We start from the raw sequence: 22,147 nt of genomic DNA on the forward strand, positions 1-22,147 counted from the left end.
CTTGCAAGGAAAGCCCGTAGACATGACTGGCATATCCTGCACAACACCACCACAACAGTGTTGCCTCTAGATAGGCTCAAGTCCCGCCACCCGTACAGCAAGGCGGTACAAGAGCTGCTCAGGTCCATCCCTGAGGACCTGTCTACAGAGGCATGGCTGGCGGCAGCCTGGAAGCAGGAGTGGGAGTTGGCCGGGCCCACATGCATCCACCGTTACATCCAGGACCCGGGAGGCGGCATTAAAGGAGAGGAACTGCCACGCCGGCAATGGACCCTGCTGAACCGCCTGCGAACCGGGGTCGGATGCTTCAAAACATCCATGAGGAAGTGGGGCCTGGCGGACGGAGCAGCATGCGAGTGTGGGGAGCCGGAGCAGACCGCTGAGCACATAATCACAGTCTGTCCCCTGTATAAACCACCCTCGGAGGCCGGCCTCTTCGATGTGGGACCTGAGACGAGGGCGTGGCTGTACACTACTGAACTGGAAATCTGATGATGACACACGAAAGAAGAAGAAGAAGCATTACTGAATAGTACGTTAGTGTCAAAGACTGTTAGCTGAATTCTAGAATGAAAAAAAAAGGAAAGAAGAAAGCAATAATAATAACTAATATGCATATATACATATACACACACACATGTAAATACCTATATACGCACAGACAAAAAAATAATAATAATAAAACTGTTAGAGATTATTGATTTATATACATGCCTTTTGTTATTGTTCATTTATGAACACAGGCAACTCAGAGTGATAGAAGTCCACTGACTAGTCGTTGACTAAGTTAAGCCAAGCAGAACGCTCTCTGTGTCAACAAACTATAATAGGACACTGACACAATAGATAGAATACCTGGAGCTAAATAGACTCATTACAACATAATGCCATAAGACCCACGGCAGCAATGACACAATCATGCAGAAGAAACTGACCACAGCAGGGGAGCAGCCAAGCTCTTCACTATGGAGGACTGCAGCTCGGAGAGTTCAGTGACATTCAGCAGCTTGCAGTCAGAAAACTTTGTCTTGACAGCCTAGTGGAGAGGGAAAACTAGCATTAGTATTAATCTATTTAAACATCCCCATCTCACTCCATTATATTATACTTTATACATTATACTAACCCTAACCCTAGTGGAGAGGGAACATTTATATTAGTACTTCACTATTCATCTATGCAAACATCCCTATTATTCCTTTATTATAGTATACTCCATTATACTATACTACAATTTACAATTAAGGCATTCAGAAGACGCTCTTTATCCAGAGCAACTTACAGTAAGCATTAGCAATTAAGCCAGGTAAACACACTGTACATCACATGCAGAGAGACAGTGTAGTGTCTTAGTAATCTAGGATCATAGGAAAACTAAGAACCTAGCATCAGTCTAAATAATATAGTATCAAAACGTAAATAATCTGTACATTGAAACTATAGGATGCCAGATAAACACATGAACCTAGCATCTGTCTAAATAACATGCTAACCTATATTTATCCTAACGCCAACCCTAGTGGAGAGGGAATCTTAGCATTAGTATTCATCTATTCAAACATCCACATCTTACTCCATCAACTTCCAAATGCCTTTGTTTGCCAACTCACCTGGAACGTTGTTTTCCCCTCATTGACAGCAACGACATTCTTTGCCATGTGCTGCATTATGGGCTTCAGGTGAGCCTCGTCATACCTGGTATAATGCTGCTCTGTAGGAGTCTGCAACACATGAAAAACAATCGTTAGGATCATCATATGTGGTGCAATACTGCTCTGTAGGGGAAAAAAACTAGAATCAAAGACAAAATGTCAAGCTAGTCATCTGTACTAATAAGCCAACATATACATTGATTCTATTGAACTCACCCATGGCAGGCCACCCTGCAGCAGCTGAGCGAGGCACAGTGAAGCAGCAGCAATCTCAGAGGGCCGGTAGTGAACCATGTCGTAGTCAAGGAGTGTCAACTCCATGAGATACATGGCCAGCATGTGTCTCTCCACAGTACACTAGAACAAACAAACAACACTATTAAAAAGCATGCTTGCATAATAAATTGAAAATACCCTTCTACATGCTTTATTTTAACCACCATTTGACCAGTCACCACCTATGTTCATTTAGACTATGTTCACACCGTCAGGCCAAATCTGATAATTGTCCTAACCAGATTGGAAATCAGAGTTGTTTTATCAAGTCTGAACAGCATAAAACCTCATGGAAATCTAATTTTCTAAATGTGTGTTTCAGTCTGAACACTGAAACTGTGAACGATCATGGCGCTTGTGGGAAATAGACGATCCACAAGCTTACATGTCAAATTGTGACATGTAGATCTGCTATTTTCAACACAAATCCAAACTAACCACTTGCAAATAACAGTGTTGACAGTCAGTCCTAAAGATCAGATTTTGCCTGCAGTCTGGACAAAGTCTTGGTGCAGAGGGTCAAGTCTGATCACTACACCTTGTATGTTAGTGAACCATGTGAACAGTGACTCACGCTTGCAGCCTTGGATGCTCTCCTGAGGAAGTGCAGGGGCAGCGGGAACCCCAGCTCATAGTTGAGGTACCTCAGCATTACACGCTCCATCTGTTTAATCTGAGTGGTTGTGAAGGCGTTGTCTGTGATGTCGGCAAAGTCCTGGATCCCTGGGGCACCTATTTGTCTCATCTCCTCGTACTTTGAGGCCACCAGCAAGGCAGTGACACCAACAAGCTGGAGCTTCTTTGGTGAAACTGACCGAACCTGTAATACATCACAACAGCTCATTAAAAAAAGAAAAGGAAAAGAAAATAAAGAAAGACAAGAGCAGATCAAATGGCAAACTAATTTGTAAGTTGCCCTTACTTGCAGAAAACGATCCAAGATGGCAACTGTGAGATAGAGTGTCTCCTGCCGCAGCTGGAAACTTAAATGAACCTGGATCAGCCAGTCGATTAGCTTAGCTCGCATGTCTGCCGTTATGTCGTAGCCCTTCAAGAACCCGGGTCGCACAGCCTGCTTTACCTGTACAAACAAAAGACTTCATTACATTGCTGCAAGACGCCAGGTCACATCTAAGCCTGTCACAATTATTACATAATGTTTACATGGCCTAAAAGCCAAATAGAAATTACATTTTTATGTTCCAATGTTCAATTGAAAAACACAATTAAATCGTTAATCGCAATTATTTGTATGACAATGAATCGTCAAGTAAAAAGTGAGTCACATCATGTAGTAAAGAAAACATGCCTCTGGCATCACATACCTCTAGATCCATTAGATGTGCATATATGTCTTTGACATATTCAGAACATAGGTGGGACAACTGTGAGTCTCCTGCATCAATGTCCTCTACTGTGAGAAGCGGGTCAGGGAAGGCCTCCTTCATGGAAACATCTGCAGCTTGTTCTGGACCAGTGGAGGGAGACACTTGAGGAGGTGCCTGAACTCTGGCAACTCCAGTCCTCTGAGAAGGAGAAAAGAATAAAAAATAAATTCAAAACACATTCTTCTTTGAAGTTAAACTGTAGGTAATGTGTTTCTTGTACATAGTTTAAATCACTGGTTCTGAACATCGGGTCCAGAGACCACCAGGGGTCCAAATGGACCCTTACAGGTCTGTAACTCTGAGTGTATATCGTCACTGTCGGGTAGAAACCTTGTATGTCCATAACTGTTACTTTTGAGGAAATGGAAAAAAGAAACAATTCCAATGGCTCCAATGTAGTTATTATTTAGTCACAAGCTCTTGTTAATACCTGTCATTTGGTTCAATATTTATAAAACCCCACACACACTTAACCCATTTAGACTTGGAAAGCCTATACATTGTTATACCTTTCAATCTGGGAAAGCATCTGTCATTTTAGATGTTTCCATGTACTGTATAGCAACTGACAAAATGATTTTAGTTTTCTTTTCTTTTTTTTAATAAAGAAGATTTTTTTTTCAGAAGGTTAGCATTTAGAGGCCGTTTATAAAAGAAATCTGCCTCAGGGCTAAATAGGTTTGGCCATCTTCAAAAACGCGTTGTGACTAGTCGAGTAATTACTTTTGCATGATACGACAACGTAGAGCATTCATTCATTTATATAAAAACATAAAGTTGAAATATGGAGATAGAATGTTTCCACCCGACAGCGATGATATGCAGTGCTACAGTGCAGACTAGCAAAAACTTACTCGGGATTCCAGGATGGACGCTCTCCACACCTTCCTGTCCCCCGTCAGGAGCTCTGCAGTGTTGTTAGCTCTGCTGTCACGCTGCAGTGTGTCTACATAGGTGGTGCGCCTCTCTCCCCTCCTAGCTGTGCCTTGTGTATGTTTGTTTGCCATCAGTTTCAGGTGCCTGCCACAGTGCCCAGCCACCGTTCTCTCCCTGACCTTGTCTGCGACTCTCGGGAGGCCTCTGCAGAGGTCCACATTTCTGATGTGGTCCACGTTCACCCATGGTACATCAGGGATCCTCTGTAGGATTCTTGTGTAGACACCATCCAGGGCCTTGTCCTGTTGTACTGTCTTGAACTGAGAGTTTACAAAGGGAACCTTACATTAGAGGTATACAAATTAAATGTAAACAACGTAATTGTTTAAATGAACAGTCAGTTTAAATTAACAAAAGGATTTCAGTGTAGGGATCTGAAAAAAAGTATCAAATTGGGGACTGTGAAATTGTAAAGGTTGAGAATAAGGGGTTTAAATATTACCTTGGTGTTAGAAGCCTTGTTGGCAAAGTTGGAAAGGTCTCCAAGAGCAGCTCTCTTTGGAGCATTGTTGGTCTTCCCCATGTATGCAGGGTTCTGCACGTTCATCCACTGTTGAAACTAACATTCAAAAACAGAAACAAAAACAGTTACAAAGAGCAACGTTAAAAATGCACTTGAGGTTTAAAAGATTCACCAAAAACCAATACTGGATCAAATACAACATAAATTAAGCCACATATTAACACCCAAAAGACTCAATCTCAATTCATGTCGCTTGCCGAGCAGAACAGACATTAAAAACAACGTGTTTAGTTAAAAAGCAACGTTCAAACTGCACTTTACGTTTAGAAGTAGTGCTGCACAATTAATCAAAAAAAGATCGTGATCTCGATTCAGACACCTATGCAATCTCGATTTTAAATTATGGCGATAAAAAAAAAAAAAAAAAAAAAAAGAACATTAAAAAAAAAAAAAAATTGTGCTTAATATTTTTATATTTACAAGAGAATCGTGTGAGAATCGTGATCTCAATTCTCATGGAGGAAAATCACATTTGAGCAAGAATCGTGCAGCACTATTTAGAAGGTTCAAAACACACTTCACCAACGTTCACAACATTCAAAATTCACTCAACAACCAACGTTTAAAAGCCGTTAAACCAGCAAACATCACCAAACAGCAACCAAAACAGATATTCAAGCTGACAAGTTAACGCGTCCGTTATAAGCTTGGAAGATCAGTTCGGCGAGCGACACCAACACCATAACGTCAACGTTTAGCCTAACGGGAGAATAACAAGCTTAACTCTAGTTTTTTTTCATAATTATTTTACTCACCATAACGCTGAACTCCACCGAAGATAAGATAAAACCGTTCAATTCTGAATTTAGTTAAAAAGCAACGATCGACGAAGGTTCAAAACACACTTCACCAACGTTCAAAATATTCAAAATGCTCTCAACAACCAACGTTTTAAAGCCGTTGAACCAGCAAACATGAGCAAACAGCAACCAAAACAGCACGAACACAACCAAATAACGTCAAATAAGCCACAAACACCACAACGCAAAAGACTGAAACTCAATGAACATCGCTTGTCGACCAGCAGAGAACAGATCTTCAAGCTGACAAAGCGTCGGTTATAAGCTTGGAAGATCAGTTCGGCGAGCGACACCAACGTTAACGTTTAGTAACGGGAGAATAACAAGCTTAACTCTAGATATTTTTCATAATTACTGTACTCACCATAATGCTAAACTCCACCGAAGATACGATAAAACCGTAAGCAACTGTCAAGAAGAAAGGCTGGAAAAAAGAAAGTGAACACCAAAAAGCCAAAAAAAATCTGGTAGTTGGTGAAATAAGTCCGTTGTGCGTTGTCGGTTGTCCGTTGTCCGTTGTCCGTTGTCCGTTGTCCGTTGTACGTGGTTCGTTGTTCGTTGTCCGTTGAGAAGATGTGTCTCGCAGGTGGAGATGCAGCCGATCGAAGTCAATGTCACAGAGCATCTGAGGGGTTGGTCTCTCAGCTGCTACCTACCTCAACGCCCACAGACCGCACGTGCCTCCTCTGATTGGCCGGCTGCCCGCCGAATGCACGCCGCTCATTGGTTGAAGGGATGCACATTGCGTCATTTGAAGGTGCGCGCGTTTGCGTGTGGGAAAATAGCCGATCTACAAGCTCACAAAGCACCATGTCAGAGTCATGTCGTGAGCTTGTAGATCAGCAACTTTCCCGCACACAGCGAAACCGTGGCATTTTAGAGGTTTTAACTTTATTTAACAATGTTATACACACAATACAGTAGGTTTAAACTTCAAAAATAAAATATAAACAAAAATGTATGTTATATTAAATTTACCTATATATTGTGTTTGCGAACAAACGAGTTTTTGTCAACTTTATGATTAAAAAATATATAATTAAACATATAAATTATATAATGATAGATGCGGCCTCAACTCTCGCGGGGGAAACGTTTCACATCTCGCGAGGTTTGGTTTGTAAACAAAGTCACCCACCACGCTGTTCCCTGACTCACTGACACACCCACAGCAAGCAGCCTACCTACACTAACTTTAGTGTCTTTAGTCAAGTTTGTGGACTCGTGATTTTTGTGGAGACAAAACTTTACATCGTTTTCCTTTCGAGAATAAAGAGTTGTGGAAGTTATGGTTGATCGCTACAGACACCCTACGCGCTCCACGCCATTACAGACGCAAGGCAAGCGTACCAAACGTATGTGTGCAGTTAGCCATGGTTCACATGACGCTTGTTTCAGGGCTAGTGTGCAGTGGTCATTTTCTGAAGACAGACTACAAGTATCTTCCAAAGAGACGACTGTTGAAAAGTACAGCCGTACCGTCAGTTTTTCCAGACAGAGAGCATGTTACTTCTGGATCGATCAACAGCTTCTCAGGTAAGACATGCTAACATGTAGCCCTGAAACATGACAGTCATGACGAAACTTCAACCTGGTTTTCGCTCCTTCTCCGTTTACGGCCCGTACATCTACATAAACGTTCAGATTTCAAATATAAAGTGCTTACCTCATGGCCATGAATGTTTCAATTCACTTCGGGTGGGTATAAGTACCCGTATCTTCCGTATTGTTCAATAAGAAACATGTTAATCCGATCGGTGGCCAATTTCTCATAGTTATAATGTATCAGACTGCAATACACCTTCCAACCGATAGGGTCGCGCAGTTGAAAGCATATGAAAAGAATGGCCACCGATCGGATTCAAATGCTTTTTATTGAACAATACGGAAGATGCGAGTACTTTTGAGGGCCCGAGTAGTATTGTAACATCCGTGGCCATGAGGTAAGCACTTTATATTTGAAATTTTAACGTTTATGTAGATGTACGGGCTGTAAATGGAGAACGTGCAAACACCAGGTTGAAATTCAGCCATGACGCGATCCATGGCTAGCTAACATGCTAATAGTATATAGTTTGTAGTAAATAAATTAACCGTAGTTCCAGTTGACATTTGTCATTATATTGTACTCAGATATGATCTTTGTTCATTTGAGCTGGTTCAAGGAGTAGGACCAAGGCTAAAGTTAAGGGGTGGATGTGTATGTTTGGAAAGCATCCCATTCAAAAACAGAATTTTGTATAGTATATCATGTGGAACCCACTGCATTACAGTACAGTTGGTTAACCCACCCTCTGTTCATAGCAGGACGTTGCCAGTCCACAGTCCATTCTCCATTCTCCTACCACCTCCACAGGACTGTTGGATTTGTGTATTTTATGTACTTTTATCTAGCTAACTTCATATACTTGGCTAGATTTGTAAACTGGTTCCTTTTGATTGATTGATTAAATATTTTATTAAGCAAAAATGTAAACAGCACAATTACATTTATAATACTTTGCCTAAAAGGTCTGTCCAAAAAAGTCCTTGCTGTCTTGTTTCCATTGGGGTCCTTGGTGTTCAATTCATAGGCATTTATAGTAGCAACAAAACAGTTCAAATATCAACACAAAAATACAGAAAAAATAACACTATATGTACAAACAAAACAAAAAAATGCAGAGAAAAAAAATAACCTGAGGAACATCCTAGAAGAAGATATTTTGAAAAGCAGATAGCTAGCTAGATAATATGTTTGGGTGGGGGAAGCCAAAGGAGCCTATAGCCTGATAAGTTGAATACTAGTTGTTTTTCTGTTTTTGTTTTTTTCACAGCAGCCATAAATTACTGAGGAAATTCCTGAACCACAAACACTTTTTAGCATATACAGTCATTCTTCATCCATAGTGTTTAGTACTGGATTCATAGTTGAATGTGTCTTATAGTGTGATTGTGTATTATAACATGATGATAGTGCAGTAAAACACAACCTAATAGTGTTTGTTTGCTAATTCGATTAATTTTCTTGTTCTCTTGTTTATTTCATTACAGTCAATATCTGAAGAATTCCCATCCTGTATTCCAAATCTTGAGCTGTACAGTCCAGTGCTCAGAAAGGCCTCTTCTACACAGGCACGACCACACAGATCTGGCTCATACTACGGCGTTACGCCAGTTCGTCTCTTCAACTCTTGGCATCAGGTATCCAGACAATATGTAGTATGTGTACCGGTATGTAGCTATAATTTTCACTCCAGCGGTGGTTCTCGTTTTCATGTTGAGGACTACCATATATCTGACTGCAAACCCCCATCTGAAAACATGTTTTGCCAGGGACCCTATACAAGATTTGTTAAATAAATATTCCTTATTTGTCAAATGTTTTCAAGATATTTTTGAAAAAGGCCGTCCTACAAGCTCACAACGTGTTGTGAGCTTGTTCATCTGCTATTTTCAAACAGCCAACCATATAGAGTTAAAGTGGTTAAACAGATTTTTATATATTAAACAATTTCACCACCCTGGAACACCCTCAAAGACCCCTGGGGGTCCCCAGACCCCACTTTGAGAACCATTGGAATACAGTACAGTTTGTCCATATATAACCCATCCTCTGTTTATTTCAGGAAATCCCTGGTTCTGAAAACACGCATGTTCCTACTTTGGCCTCGATTATGAGTCCTGCAGAAAAAGACATTCCTTCATCAATGGCACGTCCATGTCAATCCATATCGGGGACATACTACGGTATCAGCAAAGCTCACCAAGAGAAGGTATTTTTTAATTATATGCTGGCAATATAGATGCACTCCATTTTATTTTAAATGTCTCTTTTATTGAAGTATATCTCCATATGATGTGTTCTAAGATGTATGTATGCATCAACTAGCCTGGAGATGTCCACAAATGAAAGGGAGGTTGAGGGGCCACATGTTAGATCATGTTGTATGTATTATACTGCATTTTTTAAGTTGAATAGTTTACTGGACATATCTAATGGTGTATATACCGCCGTATATACCGTTACTGTGCAACATTGATTTTCTTTTGTAAACAGGATGGTTTACCAGAGTCAACACCAGCTGTCATAAATATCAAAAGATCAACCCGTCCATGTAGGCCTCTGTGTCCACCAAAATCTCTAGCCTCTCCTGGCCTTCACTAGACACACGTTTTAGTTCAATGGACTTGGCTCATGATAGTACAGCATCCTCATCAAGCAGCCAAGCTGGTAGTGAGGCTAGTTCTGCACAGACTGCCTGTGTGAACTTCACCCGTCCAGAGAGAGCGACAGCAGATCCAGGAAGTGCTCAGAGCAAGAAGAGTGTCAGGAGGCTTTAAACATTCAGATGATGATAATGATGGTAATCATAACAGAAAACACGATGATGATAGTGATATGTTTCTGAAGTGGTGAAGGTGGTTTCATGATTTATCTTTTCCTCTTTTCTCCCCTCTTCCTCTCCCCACAGATCCTTTACTCCACATCTGTGCAGCTCAGCCTGTAGGAGCTTCAGGACAGATGAGGAGACGAGGGAGGTGTACGAACATCTGACACCGGCGTTTGAGGAGCATAATAGGCTCTATGCACAGCAGCCATATTAGAAAGATTTTGGGCCTCTTCCTTACTTCACAGGTGTTACCAATGACACTAATGAAGGCTCTGTTCCATTTACTGTAGTGTAGCACAGTGGTTCTCAAACGTTTTAATTCCAAGGCCCCCATAACTCTGTGTACAAATGGAACCAAATCCATTTGTACACTCTCAGAGTTACACACCCATAAGGGGTCCATTTGGAACCCCCCCAAGGAACCCACTGGTGCACCAGAGTGTTTCTAGTGAGCCAACATGCACAATACCAGCACCCTGACTCTGTTTGACCAGAATGTAACAGAGCCTTCATTAGTATCATTGGTAAGACCTGTGAAGGAAGTAAGAAAGAGGCCCAATTTCTTTACAATATGGCTTCTGTGCGTAGAGCCTATTAAGAGCTATGATAAAAGCTGCCGACATCTCTCTTGGCCAGAAAACAAACTTCCAAATGCCTTCGTTTGCCAAAACTGCACCTGGAACTTTCCCCTGGTTGACGACGACTACATTCTTAGTGATGTGCTGCATATATTGGCTTCAGGTGCGCCTCCGCCTCGCCTCGTCATATTAGACCTCCAATTCAAGAGTCAGACCAACAATTCTCATGGTTCAAACTGATCATTTTATTATACTAATGGATATTTACATAATGTATAGATGGATATATGAGACCTTTGCTAGTTTGCTTTTTACATAATACACATACTTGATGGCACACAACATTAACAGAATTGATGTTGCATGATTTGTTTTTGTACAAAAAACAAATATTCACATGACAAGTAGACAGACAAACAGTAGACAACCCTTTGTCATAGGCTGTGTACAAGGTCCCAACACAACACGTGAGCTTGTAGATTGGCCATTTTCTGTCACGCATCCTTTCATTTTGAGCAGGCTCAATCGTCACCCCATCTGGAAAAAAAAAAGATAATGTAGCTGAAAGGCAACAAGTCTGCATGCCTGATTCAACCTCAGGGGTTGTCAAGCAGGGGAGAAGGCAGGCTCTTCACAGTAGATGACTGCAGCTCAGAAAGGCGAGTGACATTCATCAGCTTGCTCCCTGAGTACTTCATCTTGACGGCCTAGTGGAGAGGGAAAACTAGCATTAGTATTCATCTATCTAAACATCCCTATATCTCACTCCATTATATTATGCTACATTATACTAACCCTAGTGGAGAGGGAACATTTATATTAGTATTCACTATTCATCTATGCAAACATCCCTATCTTACTCCATTAGACTATTCTACAATTTAGGCATTTAGCAGACTTTATCCAGAGCAACTTACAGTAAGCAATTAAGCCTAAATCATGGGCGGCTGTGGCTCAGGAGGTAGAGCAGGTCGTCCAATGATCCGTGGGTCGGCGGTTCGAATCCCGGCTCCTCCTGACCACATGTCGAAGTGTCCCTGGGCAAGACACTGAACCCTACATTGCCTCCAATGATTCGGTCGGTGCTCGCTTGCCACCATTGGTGTGTGAATGTGGGAAAAGTGGGGACGCTGGCGTCGACTGTTCGCCGCTCCACCTCCCAATGTCCCCCACCTGTATGAATGAATGAACCATTGTAAAGCGCTTTGAGCACTTGGAAAAGCGCTATAAAAATGCTATTCATTATTATTATTATTAAATCCTAGAGGAGGGAATCTTAGCATTAGTTTTCATCTATTCAAACATCCACATCTTACTGCATCAACTTCCAAATGCCTTCGTTTGCCTACTCGCCTGGAACTTTGTTTTCCCCTCGTTGACAACGACATTCTTAGCGATGTGCTTCATTATCGGCTTCAGGTGATCCTCGTCACACGTGGTGTAATGCTGCTCTGTAGGAGTCTGCACCACATCATATCATATGTGGAACTTTGTTTTCCCCTCGTTGACAACGACATTCTTAGCGATGTGCTTTATTATCAGCTTCAGGTGATCCTCATCATATGTGGTGTAATGCTGCTCTGTAGGAGAAAAACACCAACTGTTATTCGCGCAACCTTTCCCCTTACCAGAGTCAGATGCAGCCTGCTAGCTCCACCGCTAAGCTGGGTGTGGAGACCGACGGATGAGAAACAGATTAACAACCTCAATCCTACATTATGACGCAGTGAATTGCTAATAACACTTCAGTGCTTTTAGTCACAGACCAGCCTTAATGATCTTAAATCACTTTATTTTAGATATCTCTTTAGTAATAGTATAAAGTAAACAACGAGACTTTAGTTGTCACTGTGCAATACTTTAAAACAGTTGTCATGTTGTATAAATACCGACCGGAAGCCACTCCGACAGGAAGCCACTCACTTTTTAAAATTAAATTACTTATTTAAAAGAACTAAAGCCCCTGACACACTGAAAGCGGCAGACACTCGCGTCATCAAACTCACACATTGTTTATAACTGCCTTAGCCCACACTGGAGGCATCAAGTGAGTGCGCCCAAACCTGTTGACGCGTCTTTCAGAGCTCGGTTCTATTTTGGGGCATCGATGCATGGTATGGCACAGACCATACAAAACGAGTTGGAGCAATGCAGAAAGGCAACCTCTTTTTATTCCAAACTTGTATTGCAATCTATGTATGTTTGTTTCCACTTGTTTGACCGTTCTAGAAACACAAGTCTGTTTTAAATGAAGCAGACGATGTGAACAGGCGGACTCGTGTCAGTCTCGTGACATTTATCAGTGACGCTCATATAAATGCTTTTTATGTGTTTTACAGGGGCAGCGTCCAACGCCCTCCGACAGCCCTACCTGTGGCTGACCATCATACTGACTGTAGGGATCAGCCTCCCTGTCCTCTGTATCCAACTGTATTCTATAGCAGTGATTCTCAACCCTTTTAATGTCAAGGACCCCCAGTTTGATAATTTCTATCCCTGGGACCCCAAACTACACTGTAAAATCCTCAAGTGTTAATTTATTTCCATTTGTACACTCTCAGAGACTTGCAGACTCTGTAAGGGTCCATTAGTTTCAACTATCAATGATTTAGCTTGGGGACCCTGTGGAACTCCCTCAAGGACACCTGGGGATTTTGAGGACACCACGTTAAAAACCAGTGTTCTATAGTATACCATTTATATTCATTATAACGTTTTCATACTGAAGTAAACTTAATTGAAGTTGAGAAGCTCAGTTAAGACGCAGCATATCAAACAAACTCACAACGTGTCATATTGTAGATCTGATATTCTTGCTATTTCCGAACAATTTTTAAGTGAAATTGGTTTATTGTTTCTATGCGTTTTATAAATATTGAACCAATTAAAAGTATTAAAAAGAACTAATAAGGGGGAAAAAATACATTTCCTGAAAAGTACCCGTTTTGGACATGCATTGTTTCCACCTGAAAGCAACGATATGTAACATTTAATCATCATCATTATCTCACACGCACACCCAGGTCCAGCGGAACAGGAAGAAGTACGAGATGGAAGAGGAGAAGAGAAAGCCTGCGGCTCTGCCTGCGTTCCAGCGAGGCAGACGTTCCCGGCGCTCCGCCTACACTTTCTCCCACTCCCGGGGTTACGCCAACCTCATCGCGTCCTGGCGGAGCATCCGGCGGCGGCCGGCGGCGCGGGGCGAGCCACCTCAGGACAACATCACAGAGACTCCAGAGAGAGGCACAGAACATCTGACCAGGGGCTGTGGGGCTGCAGGTCTGAGAAACGGAGCAAAAACTGTCACTGGATCATTTCTGAACCGACTGGTCAAAGCTACTTAAGGAGGTTCATAGCAATCATGTTGTAAATACGGGAGGTGGAGCTATGCATTGGAGCGCTTGGGTTTTAGCTTTTGGTTTGTTTGTGTCTAAACCCGCTCGCAATGCATGTTGAAAGATGAAGTTTCGCTGAATGTTCGCCTATTTTAACCTATTATGACATGCCCAGAACAAGTGCGCTACTGTCCCCCCCCCCCCCAGTTTTCTACAATGACAATACAAAGCAACAAATCCCAGGTGGAGACATACAATTGTTAAATTTGTATTAACTGCTATTGTATGTGCATTGCAAAAGATTGATTTCAATAAATAATTTATTTAATGTCAAAATGGAATAAAAGGCCACACTGAAAGGAATTCAAGTGTACCATGATTAAAGGAAAGACTTAATTCTCATCTCTACTGGTTAAAATGTATGTTTTGTAATGATAATCAAAGTCTACAACTAGTCACTAAAGTTTCCAAATAATTGTAGTGGAGTAAAAGTACAATATTTGCCTCTGAGGTGTAGTGGAGTGGAATCTACTCCAGTAGAAGTAAAAGTATAGAAAATTGGAAATACTCCAGACCGGCGCCTATACTCCTTTACTGGAGTCTCCAGTAAAGGAAAAGTACCTACAAATTGTACTTAAGTACAGCACTTGTGGGTACATGTACTTAGTTACTTTACACCTGTGTGTGTGTGTGTGTGTGTGTGTGTGGGGGGGGGGGGTGTAAATGGTGCATTTATATAGCGCTTTTATCCAAAGATTAGCCACATGATTTAGTCTACCAGCACCATCTCTGTTGAGCCCACTGATTTGTCTGTATCCACCATTACAACAAGTGTTATCAAGTCCTCCAGTTTAAACCAGTGTGAGGATGCTTTACCCTCTTCTCCATGATTCTTGCCTTGATGTCCAGCACCTGGCCTAAATACAGGTACAAGATGTGCACACAATCTCCTCTGTGAAATGTTTAGGACAGGTGTCGTGTCAGTCAAGTGTTACCATCATAGCCAGTCAGGAATCAACCATCCTTTTGTGACATAATGCAGTAACTAGAAACAACCACTAGGTGTCCTCATTCATCAAGTCTATGAAGAGCAGATTCACATTTTAAATTACTACCAATGTTTTAGTTTAAAGCTGGACTGAAATATTTTCACAAACTACATGTGGGACAAAAGATAAGTTACAGCTCTTGCGGTCACATGACCACAAGAGCAATTTAGTCATTATGCCAATTGATTTCTTCCCTCACACATTTCTGTATAGTCATTGCTGTTGCGTCCTACTGACTCAGCTACCAGCGAGGAGCCCCCACCAGGAGGACATAGAGCCTTTGTCCTACTCCTCCTGCCCAACACTCCCTGCTTACAGGTTCCGCCCCAGCCTGTAGGATTACATGCAATGACAGATATCAGCCTCCCCGCCCGGCTTCCCTCCCCCGAACACAGGCCAATTGTGTTTGTGTAGACGCTCCACAAAGCCGGATGCACCACGTGGATTTGAACCCACAACCTCTGTGGTGGCGTGGTCACATGTTTTAATCCTCTCCTGTTACAATCATTTCCAATTGATCTCCAAAGATGTTGGGGGTTGTGTGTCTCGCTCAAGCAAAATCATACCGGTTTGAAATGCAAGCTTTTGTCAAGAGTGCAATTAACCTGGATGAAATGTATTTGTTTCATGGTCAGTGTTGTTCACCCTTTCAAATGAAGTACAGTTATTGGTTTGTCCTCTTGTCTAACTGGATATTGTTGTTAGTGCACAAATTAATATGTATTTGGCCGAAGACCCACCATCTGAAAATATTTTGTGCCTGAGATCCTTGTACAAGATTTGTGTTGTAAAAATTCCAATTTTTTCCCTAACCCATTCTTTAAAAATAGCCTACAAGCTCATAACACTTTGCGACACGTTGTGGGCTTGTAGATCGACTCTCATCGCGTTTGTTTACATTTTTCAAAAGTTATTACGTTACAGAGCTTACCTGAATAACTGAGTTAATGTTTGCTAAAGATCATTGCGAGTCATGGACATTTGAATTTTGAAAGTCAATCTTTTCTCTAAGGACTATAAATTCAGCTTGTCTTTTCAATGTAATTCTCCTTTTAAAATGCATTCAAGGGTAATAATACTATTATAATAACAATTTAACAAAGAATATCTGTATCATTGATATTTTGTGTGGTGGATTATTTATCATTTTATTTGTCTCGTTCACGTTGATTTCTATATAGTACTGAAATGTATGGAATCCACTGGCTTCCTCTAAAATCAATCAAACTAGCTTTGGAAAATGGTCTGCAGTAATGTCAAAAGAACAGGAGAACTGTTGCGCCTTGCTTTGTCCTTTTGGTAAAGATTAACTGCAGGTGCGGTGGTCTCGAAAAACATAAAGATAGGCTGACAAGGAGACTCGCTCACTGCATGAAAGTATAGGAAAAACTCCTTAGACGAGACTTAAAGAAAATGTTTTTCTTTATTTTATGATGCCCATAGTGTGCTCGGTGCTCAGTGAATTAAAAAGCAAAACGTTTTCAGTCCTCCCAGGACCTTCGTCAGTGCTATAATAAGTGCAGTAATGTCAAGCATACTGGGAGTCAGTGGGCTAAAGATGCCAGACCACAGGTATGGCCCAAGTGATGTCACATGACATACTGTACATTTCACTGCAGCTCCTGACCCTCCACCCACCATTCCCCCATCTCTCACCTGTAGTGGAGTGCAGTTTGAGGCAGAGGATGTCCTCGTCACTGCTGCAGACCTGAGCATACTCCACCAGAGGATCTTGGAGCTTCCTGGCTATGGACACAGCCTGTCGCAGCAGGGGAGGGTAGTCTCTGAAATCAACCTGAACACAGGGGCAGACAGACGGAGGACACAGATTTATTACAACACATCTGGAAAGATTCTCCTTTAGCGGTGTCAGTGTGTTTATGCTGTGGATGTTGGTGTTCATCAAGATGGGCCGACATGAAACACAATCATAGCAGTTAAAGTGTAGAGATGTTCAGGTGCAGATTGTTATGGTGAGTTGCTGTGAGCCACTTGACTGCCTACATACAGGGCACAGTTCTATCATGTTAAAACCTGCTGTTATAGGCTCTTTACATAGGCTCCTAGGAAACACTGGTGCTGTGTGTTCTTTTTATTAGTCAGAAATGTAAACAGCACATGGTACAGTAAGACATTAAGGCTAAAACGATAACCCCAAAAAGTCCTGGGGACTTGTTTCCATTGTGGTCCTATGTATTCAATTCATCAACATAGCATAGAACATTTACACGATAATACATGTCACAAACAAATAAAACACTATGTACAAATATATTATTTACCTCAGACTTCTTGCTGTTCGTGTACAGTGTAGCCAGTTCAATGTCGACCAGCTCCACTCCCACGGGGGGCAGAGAGGTTTGTTTTGCAAGCTCACTGATGGTCATTTTGTTGTCCTCCGTTATCATAAGAGCATCTCTGCAGACATACGAAAAACTGGTTTGGCATCAGTACTAAGAAAACCACTCATAAGAAAGCTGATTGAAAATAAACAAAACAAAACAGAACAAAGAAAGGAATCAAACACTCACCTATTCTCTCCAGCAACAGCGACCACATGAGGTTTCTTGCTTTTCAGAAACTTCTTCAGATTTTATATATCAATAGCCTGAGAATGACAGGAAAAGATAATAGCATTATTATTATTATTATTATTCCTTCCTGCTTGTGGTTGTTTCTCTGTCCAGGTGATCTGTGCTCTCCTGATTAAGAAACACACGTACATAAACTTGCATTATATTTTAATCAATAGATGTTGTGGGTTAAGAAAATGGTGTGTGAGTAAAAGTTTTTGTAAACTGGTAATTATTTACTTAGGCAATACAAATGGAAATATTTTAATATGTACAGTAACTAATTTTAAGCTAATGCAATATCACTGAACAAACGTTTAGCCTCAATTCTTTTTTATTACATATGAAGAATTGTAATATCGTTCCATGTCTCAACAAAGATGTGCAACTGGGTAGACAAAATGTATAGCACACAATGACACGTGTGTGTGTGTGTGTGTGTGTGTGTGTGTGTGTGTGTGTGTGTGTGTGTGTGTGTGTGTGTGTGTGTGCGTGCGCGTGTGCGTGTGTGTGTGCGCGCGCGCGTGTGCGTTTGTGCATATGTCTGGTCAGTTTTTACAGCTGATACAATACCTGCTTGGAAATAGTTGGGGTGGAGAAGATGTGTCTAAAGATCCATTCTGCTTCCTCCTCCAGCTTGTCATCCTCAGCAGATTCCACAGGGATTCCACTGGAACCTCTCGGGCATGTCGGTGGAGCGGATCTTGCTGTCCTGGTGGGTCATGTAGCTGCTCTCCAGCTCGCCGGGCTCATACAGCTCAAACACGCTCTTGCTGCTGCCAGCCACAACATGAGCAAAGTCAAAGTCCCCACCAAAGGTCTCCTGGGCCTCCAGCAGGCCTACATCAACCCTCTTCTTACTGGTGATGGGTTGGTCGTCATCGTCCACAATGAAGTCGTCTAGGTCGGACTCCTCCTCCTCCTCCTCCTGCTCCTCCTCGTCATCACCGTGCTGAAGAGGCATATCAACGATCTCTTCCTCCTCCAGCTCGCCCTCACCATCCCTGTCACCGCTAAAGATCTCATCTGCGATCAGTTTCTTCAGATCATTGGATGAGGATGAAGATGAGGATGAAGATGGTGATAAGGATGAGGACAATGACCTCTTCCTCTTCTTCCTCGCTGTCTCCTCCTCCATGAAAACATCACCCCCTGTTGAAGACCCCTGATATAGATCAAATGCTTACAGTATGTACAGGTTGATAGTCTTTGTTAAGTCAACTTTAAAGAGTTAGAATAAAAAAATGGATAAGCCTAAGTAATACTACATTCAATCTATTTAGGCTAACGTTTGCTCCTTTGCTTTGTCGGACTAGAATAGTGGGTCGCAAACGTTTTCATTTCAAGGACCCCCAAATTGACACATATTAGCCCGCGGACACCCATTTGAAAAGATAAGCCAGGGACCCCCATAAGAGAAGATTTTTACGGCTCTAGCAGTGATTCTCAATCATTGTAATTTAAGGACCCCCCTAGTTTGACATGCATTAAGCTACGGACCCCCATTGTAAAAGCAATGTTAATTTAACTCTGAGAGTGTACAAATGGAACCAAATGGACCCGTTAGGTTCCATTTGTACACTCTCAGAGTTACAGACACTTAAGGGTCCATTTGGTTCCTATAAATCATTTAGCTGGGGACCCCCTGGTATCCCCTCAAGTACCCCTGGGGGTCCCCGGACCCCACTTTGAGAACCAATGGACTAGAATGTTGCTTTCCTTTGATTTTGTTTTAATTTTAGTTATGTATCTGTTAGGCTGGCTCTGGTCCATAGCATTAGAAGCAGGAGGACTCCTTCTGGACCAGAGCTACCGTTAGGCCTGTTGTTTTTTCTATGATGTTGATGTAGGCCTACTCCATAATCTCCATTACAGTATACTGCTCAATACATTTGTTCATTCAAATAACAACTAAAAGCTTTGGCACACCTAGATTAAAAGTATCTGACAGGTGCATATAGGAAAGATAAGATCAATAAACCTGTCTCAAGACATACCAAAAGTCTCTTGAGACAGGTGATGATACATGGATTTAAAACACAGTCACTGAAACAGGAGTGTATATAACGTATATAATGAGTGTATAATCCTGATATAATGTAGCATAGATTAGTAACATTACATTTAAATGACTTACTCAGTTGTGTAGAACTGTTGGTCAATGATGTTACAAACACTGTTTCACTGCATCTCTACAGTCTGGTTGTAACTGTAACCAGGGTTGCCAGATCTGCTTATTATAATTTCCTCGCAAGATTTTATTTGAAAATAGCAGATATACAAGCTCGCAACGCGTCGCGATGCAACACTTTGAGAGCTTGTAGATCTGCTATTTTCAAATAGCTGATGTATGTACATGTTAAAGTGCACATGTGTGGTGTGGCCCATTATAGTCACTTCTTTTGGGCTGGTTTTCATAGACCTGGTTGCTTGTTTCTCTCACAGAATCTGGCAACACTGACTGTAACGACTAATCTTCATCCCAGGCTTGTACTTTTCGTGACGTTGATGAAAAGTTGCTTTGATTTGAAAAATCATCAAAAACAAACACCTGTCCGTCCTCTTGGGTACAAGGATCGTCCATCGGCCTACGCAGTTTCTAGACACGCTGTTCTCATTGGCTTACGGTGCTTTCGTGCAGCCAATGAAAAACGGCCAGGGCGTCGTTTGCCAGTTCAGACCATTCTCGCGAGACACGGGAACAGAACGCACATGTGACGTAGGAGCTGTTATGAACGCTGACCAATGGACGCGCAGCTCGCGCAAGACACCGAGTTTAAATGTCCCGCAGCGCGAACAATCCTCAGATGCTCTGTGACATTGACTTCGATCGGCTGCATCTCCACCTGCGAGACACATCTTCTCAACGGACAACGAACAACGAACCACGGACAACGGACAACCGACAACGCACAACGGACTTATTTCACCAACTACCAGATTTTTTTGGGCTTTTTGGTGTTCACTTTCTTTTTTCCAGCCTTTCTTCACTTCTAACGTTCAACGACAACTAGGTGAGTTCAGTTTGATGATGCTCGGGTCTTGGGGTTAAGGGGAAATGTCACTGTTAAGGTCCTTGCACACTGGTGCGTCTTTTCGTTGCGTTTTTTTTACAACAATGAAAAAAATTGAAAAAACAATGAAAAAAAAAAAACGCAACGAAAAGACGCACCAGTGTGCAAGGACCTTTATGCTATTTTTTGTAAACGAGGCCGATGCACACCTCAAAGCCAAAGGTTGGCGACAGGTGTGTAAGTAAAACATGCACAATTTAGGAGATCAAGGACAATCAAACACACACAACAAGGCATTTTAAATAGTATAACAATTTAGGAGGAGATCTCTGACGGTTAAATCAAAGAAGAGGACCCGCACACTGTCAGACACTTGCAAAAATGTAGCTTTTCATTCGACGTTTCGGCTGTTAGACCTTCACCACTGATGAAGCTGACCAAGCTTTCATCAGGAGTCCTGAAGAAGGTCTAACGACCGAAACGTCGAATAAAAAGCTTTTTATTAGCTTAAAATGTAGCTTTATATTCGACGTTTCGGTCGTTTAGACCTTCTTCAGGACTCCTGATGAAGGTCTAACGACCGAAACGTCGAATAAAAAGCTACATTTTTTGCATGTTTCTGACAGTGTGCGGGTCCTCTTCTTTGATTTAACCATCAGAGATCTCCTCCTAAACTGTTATGCTATTTAAAATGCCTTTGTTGTGTGTGTTTGATTGTTTAGTTAGTTAATATGTCTTTAGAAGCTACAACAATAATAACATGCCCGGTGGCCGTTGGTCATCATCATGGTGGTGCTTGTCTAAACTAGCTGTCTAAACGACAGCTGGTTTGTAGATCTGTTTACTTTGGTTGTGTTGTTACCTTACCCACCTGCTTCATAGTCTAGGTTTTAGCCTTATTGATACAAGACTGTGATATATTATATTATATATGACCGATGACCGTTGATCCAAGGCTAGTCTAGCTTGAACATTTAAAACTTTCATCTCAGCTTGAGTTAACGTCTAGAAGCTACCATATGCTTGTCAGAAAAAGCTTGTTTGTAGACGTTATAACGTCTTTTTTTTAATCAACAACGTTGATTTAAAAAAGAATATCGTTCTCAACAGGGGGATATGTCATTTTAACAGACTATCTTTTCACTACAACATGCTATAATTGTACTAGTTACATTTAAAACGTCTGATTGTAGCTTGTTTTTGTTTGAATCAATTGAATGTATCAACGGAACGCTAGCTGAAAAAAGAACAGATCTACAAGCTAACAACCTGTAGTATGGGCTTAGCTTTTAGACCTTTTTTTTTTTGCACAGGACACCGTTGTACCAGCAGTTCAAGATGTTTAATTCAGTGGTGGGAGAAACAGGCCTACTCAGATTTGATTGACTTTAGTAAAAGTAGTAATACAAATAATATAAATGTAGAAATATTCTGTTGCAACCAGTGGTGTAAAGTAACTAAGTACATTTACTCAAGTACTGTACTTAATAGCTCCAATCGGATCCTCTCCCTCCGCTATTTAGCTCCAAGGGAGAGGTTCCAAATGGGGCTATGTAGCCTACTTACGTAAAACTTTGAGGTATTTTTTACTTTACTGGAATATTTCCAATTTTCAATACTTTTACTTCTACTCCACTACATCTCAGAGGC

The 22,147-nt window shown here is 41.5% G+C and overlaps 2 protein-coding genes across 2 annotated transcripts in view; both read right to left on the bottom strand.

Annotated features, from left to right (window-relative positions):
* Positions 1 to 916: 916 nt before the first annotated feature.
* Positions 917 to 6,318, bottom strand: LOC308095491 (G2/mitotic-specific cyclin-B2-like; the record flags this gene model as incomplete). Its single annotated transcript, XM_080442548.1, has 9 exons — positions 917 to 1,036; positions 1,611 to 1,721; positions 1,869 to 2,009; positions 2,503 to 2,748; positions 2,851 to 3,009; positions 3,254 to 3,454; positions 4,372 to 4,512; positions 4,695 to 4,811; positions 6,232 to 6,318. The coding sequence occupies 9 exons, from the start codon at positions 6,316 to 6,318 to the stop codon at positions 917 to 919; spliced, it is 1,323 nt and encodes a 440-aa protein (XP_080298674.1).
* A 4,804-nt stretch (positions 6,319 to 11,122) lies between these two features.
* LOC308095502 (G2/mitotic-specific cyclin-B2-like) overlaps positions 11,123 to 22,147 on the bottom strand; it is a gene marked incomplete at both ends in the record, with an annotated part of 35,181 nt that continues 24,156 nt past the window's right edge. Inside the window, one exon of the mRNA XM_080442559.1 lies at positions 11,123 to 11,233. Coding sequence (XP_080298685.1) covers positions 11,123 to 11,233 — 111 coding nt within the window. The remainder of the gene's footprint in view (positions 11,234 to 22,147) is intronic.

The sequence above is a fragment of the Gymnoscopelus braueri genome (genome assembly GCF_963280865.1).
Source record: "Gymnoscopelus braueri genome assembly, chromosome: 2".
Classification (NCBI taxonomy): Eukaryota; Metazoa; Chordata; class Actinopteri; order Myctophiformes; family Myctophidae; genus Gymnoscopelus; species Gymnoscopelus braueri.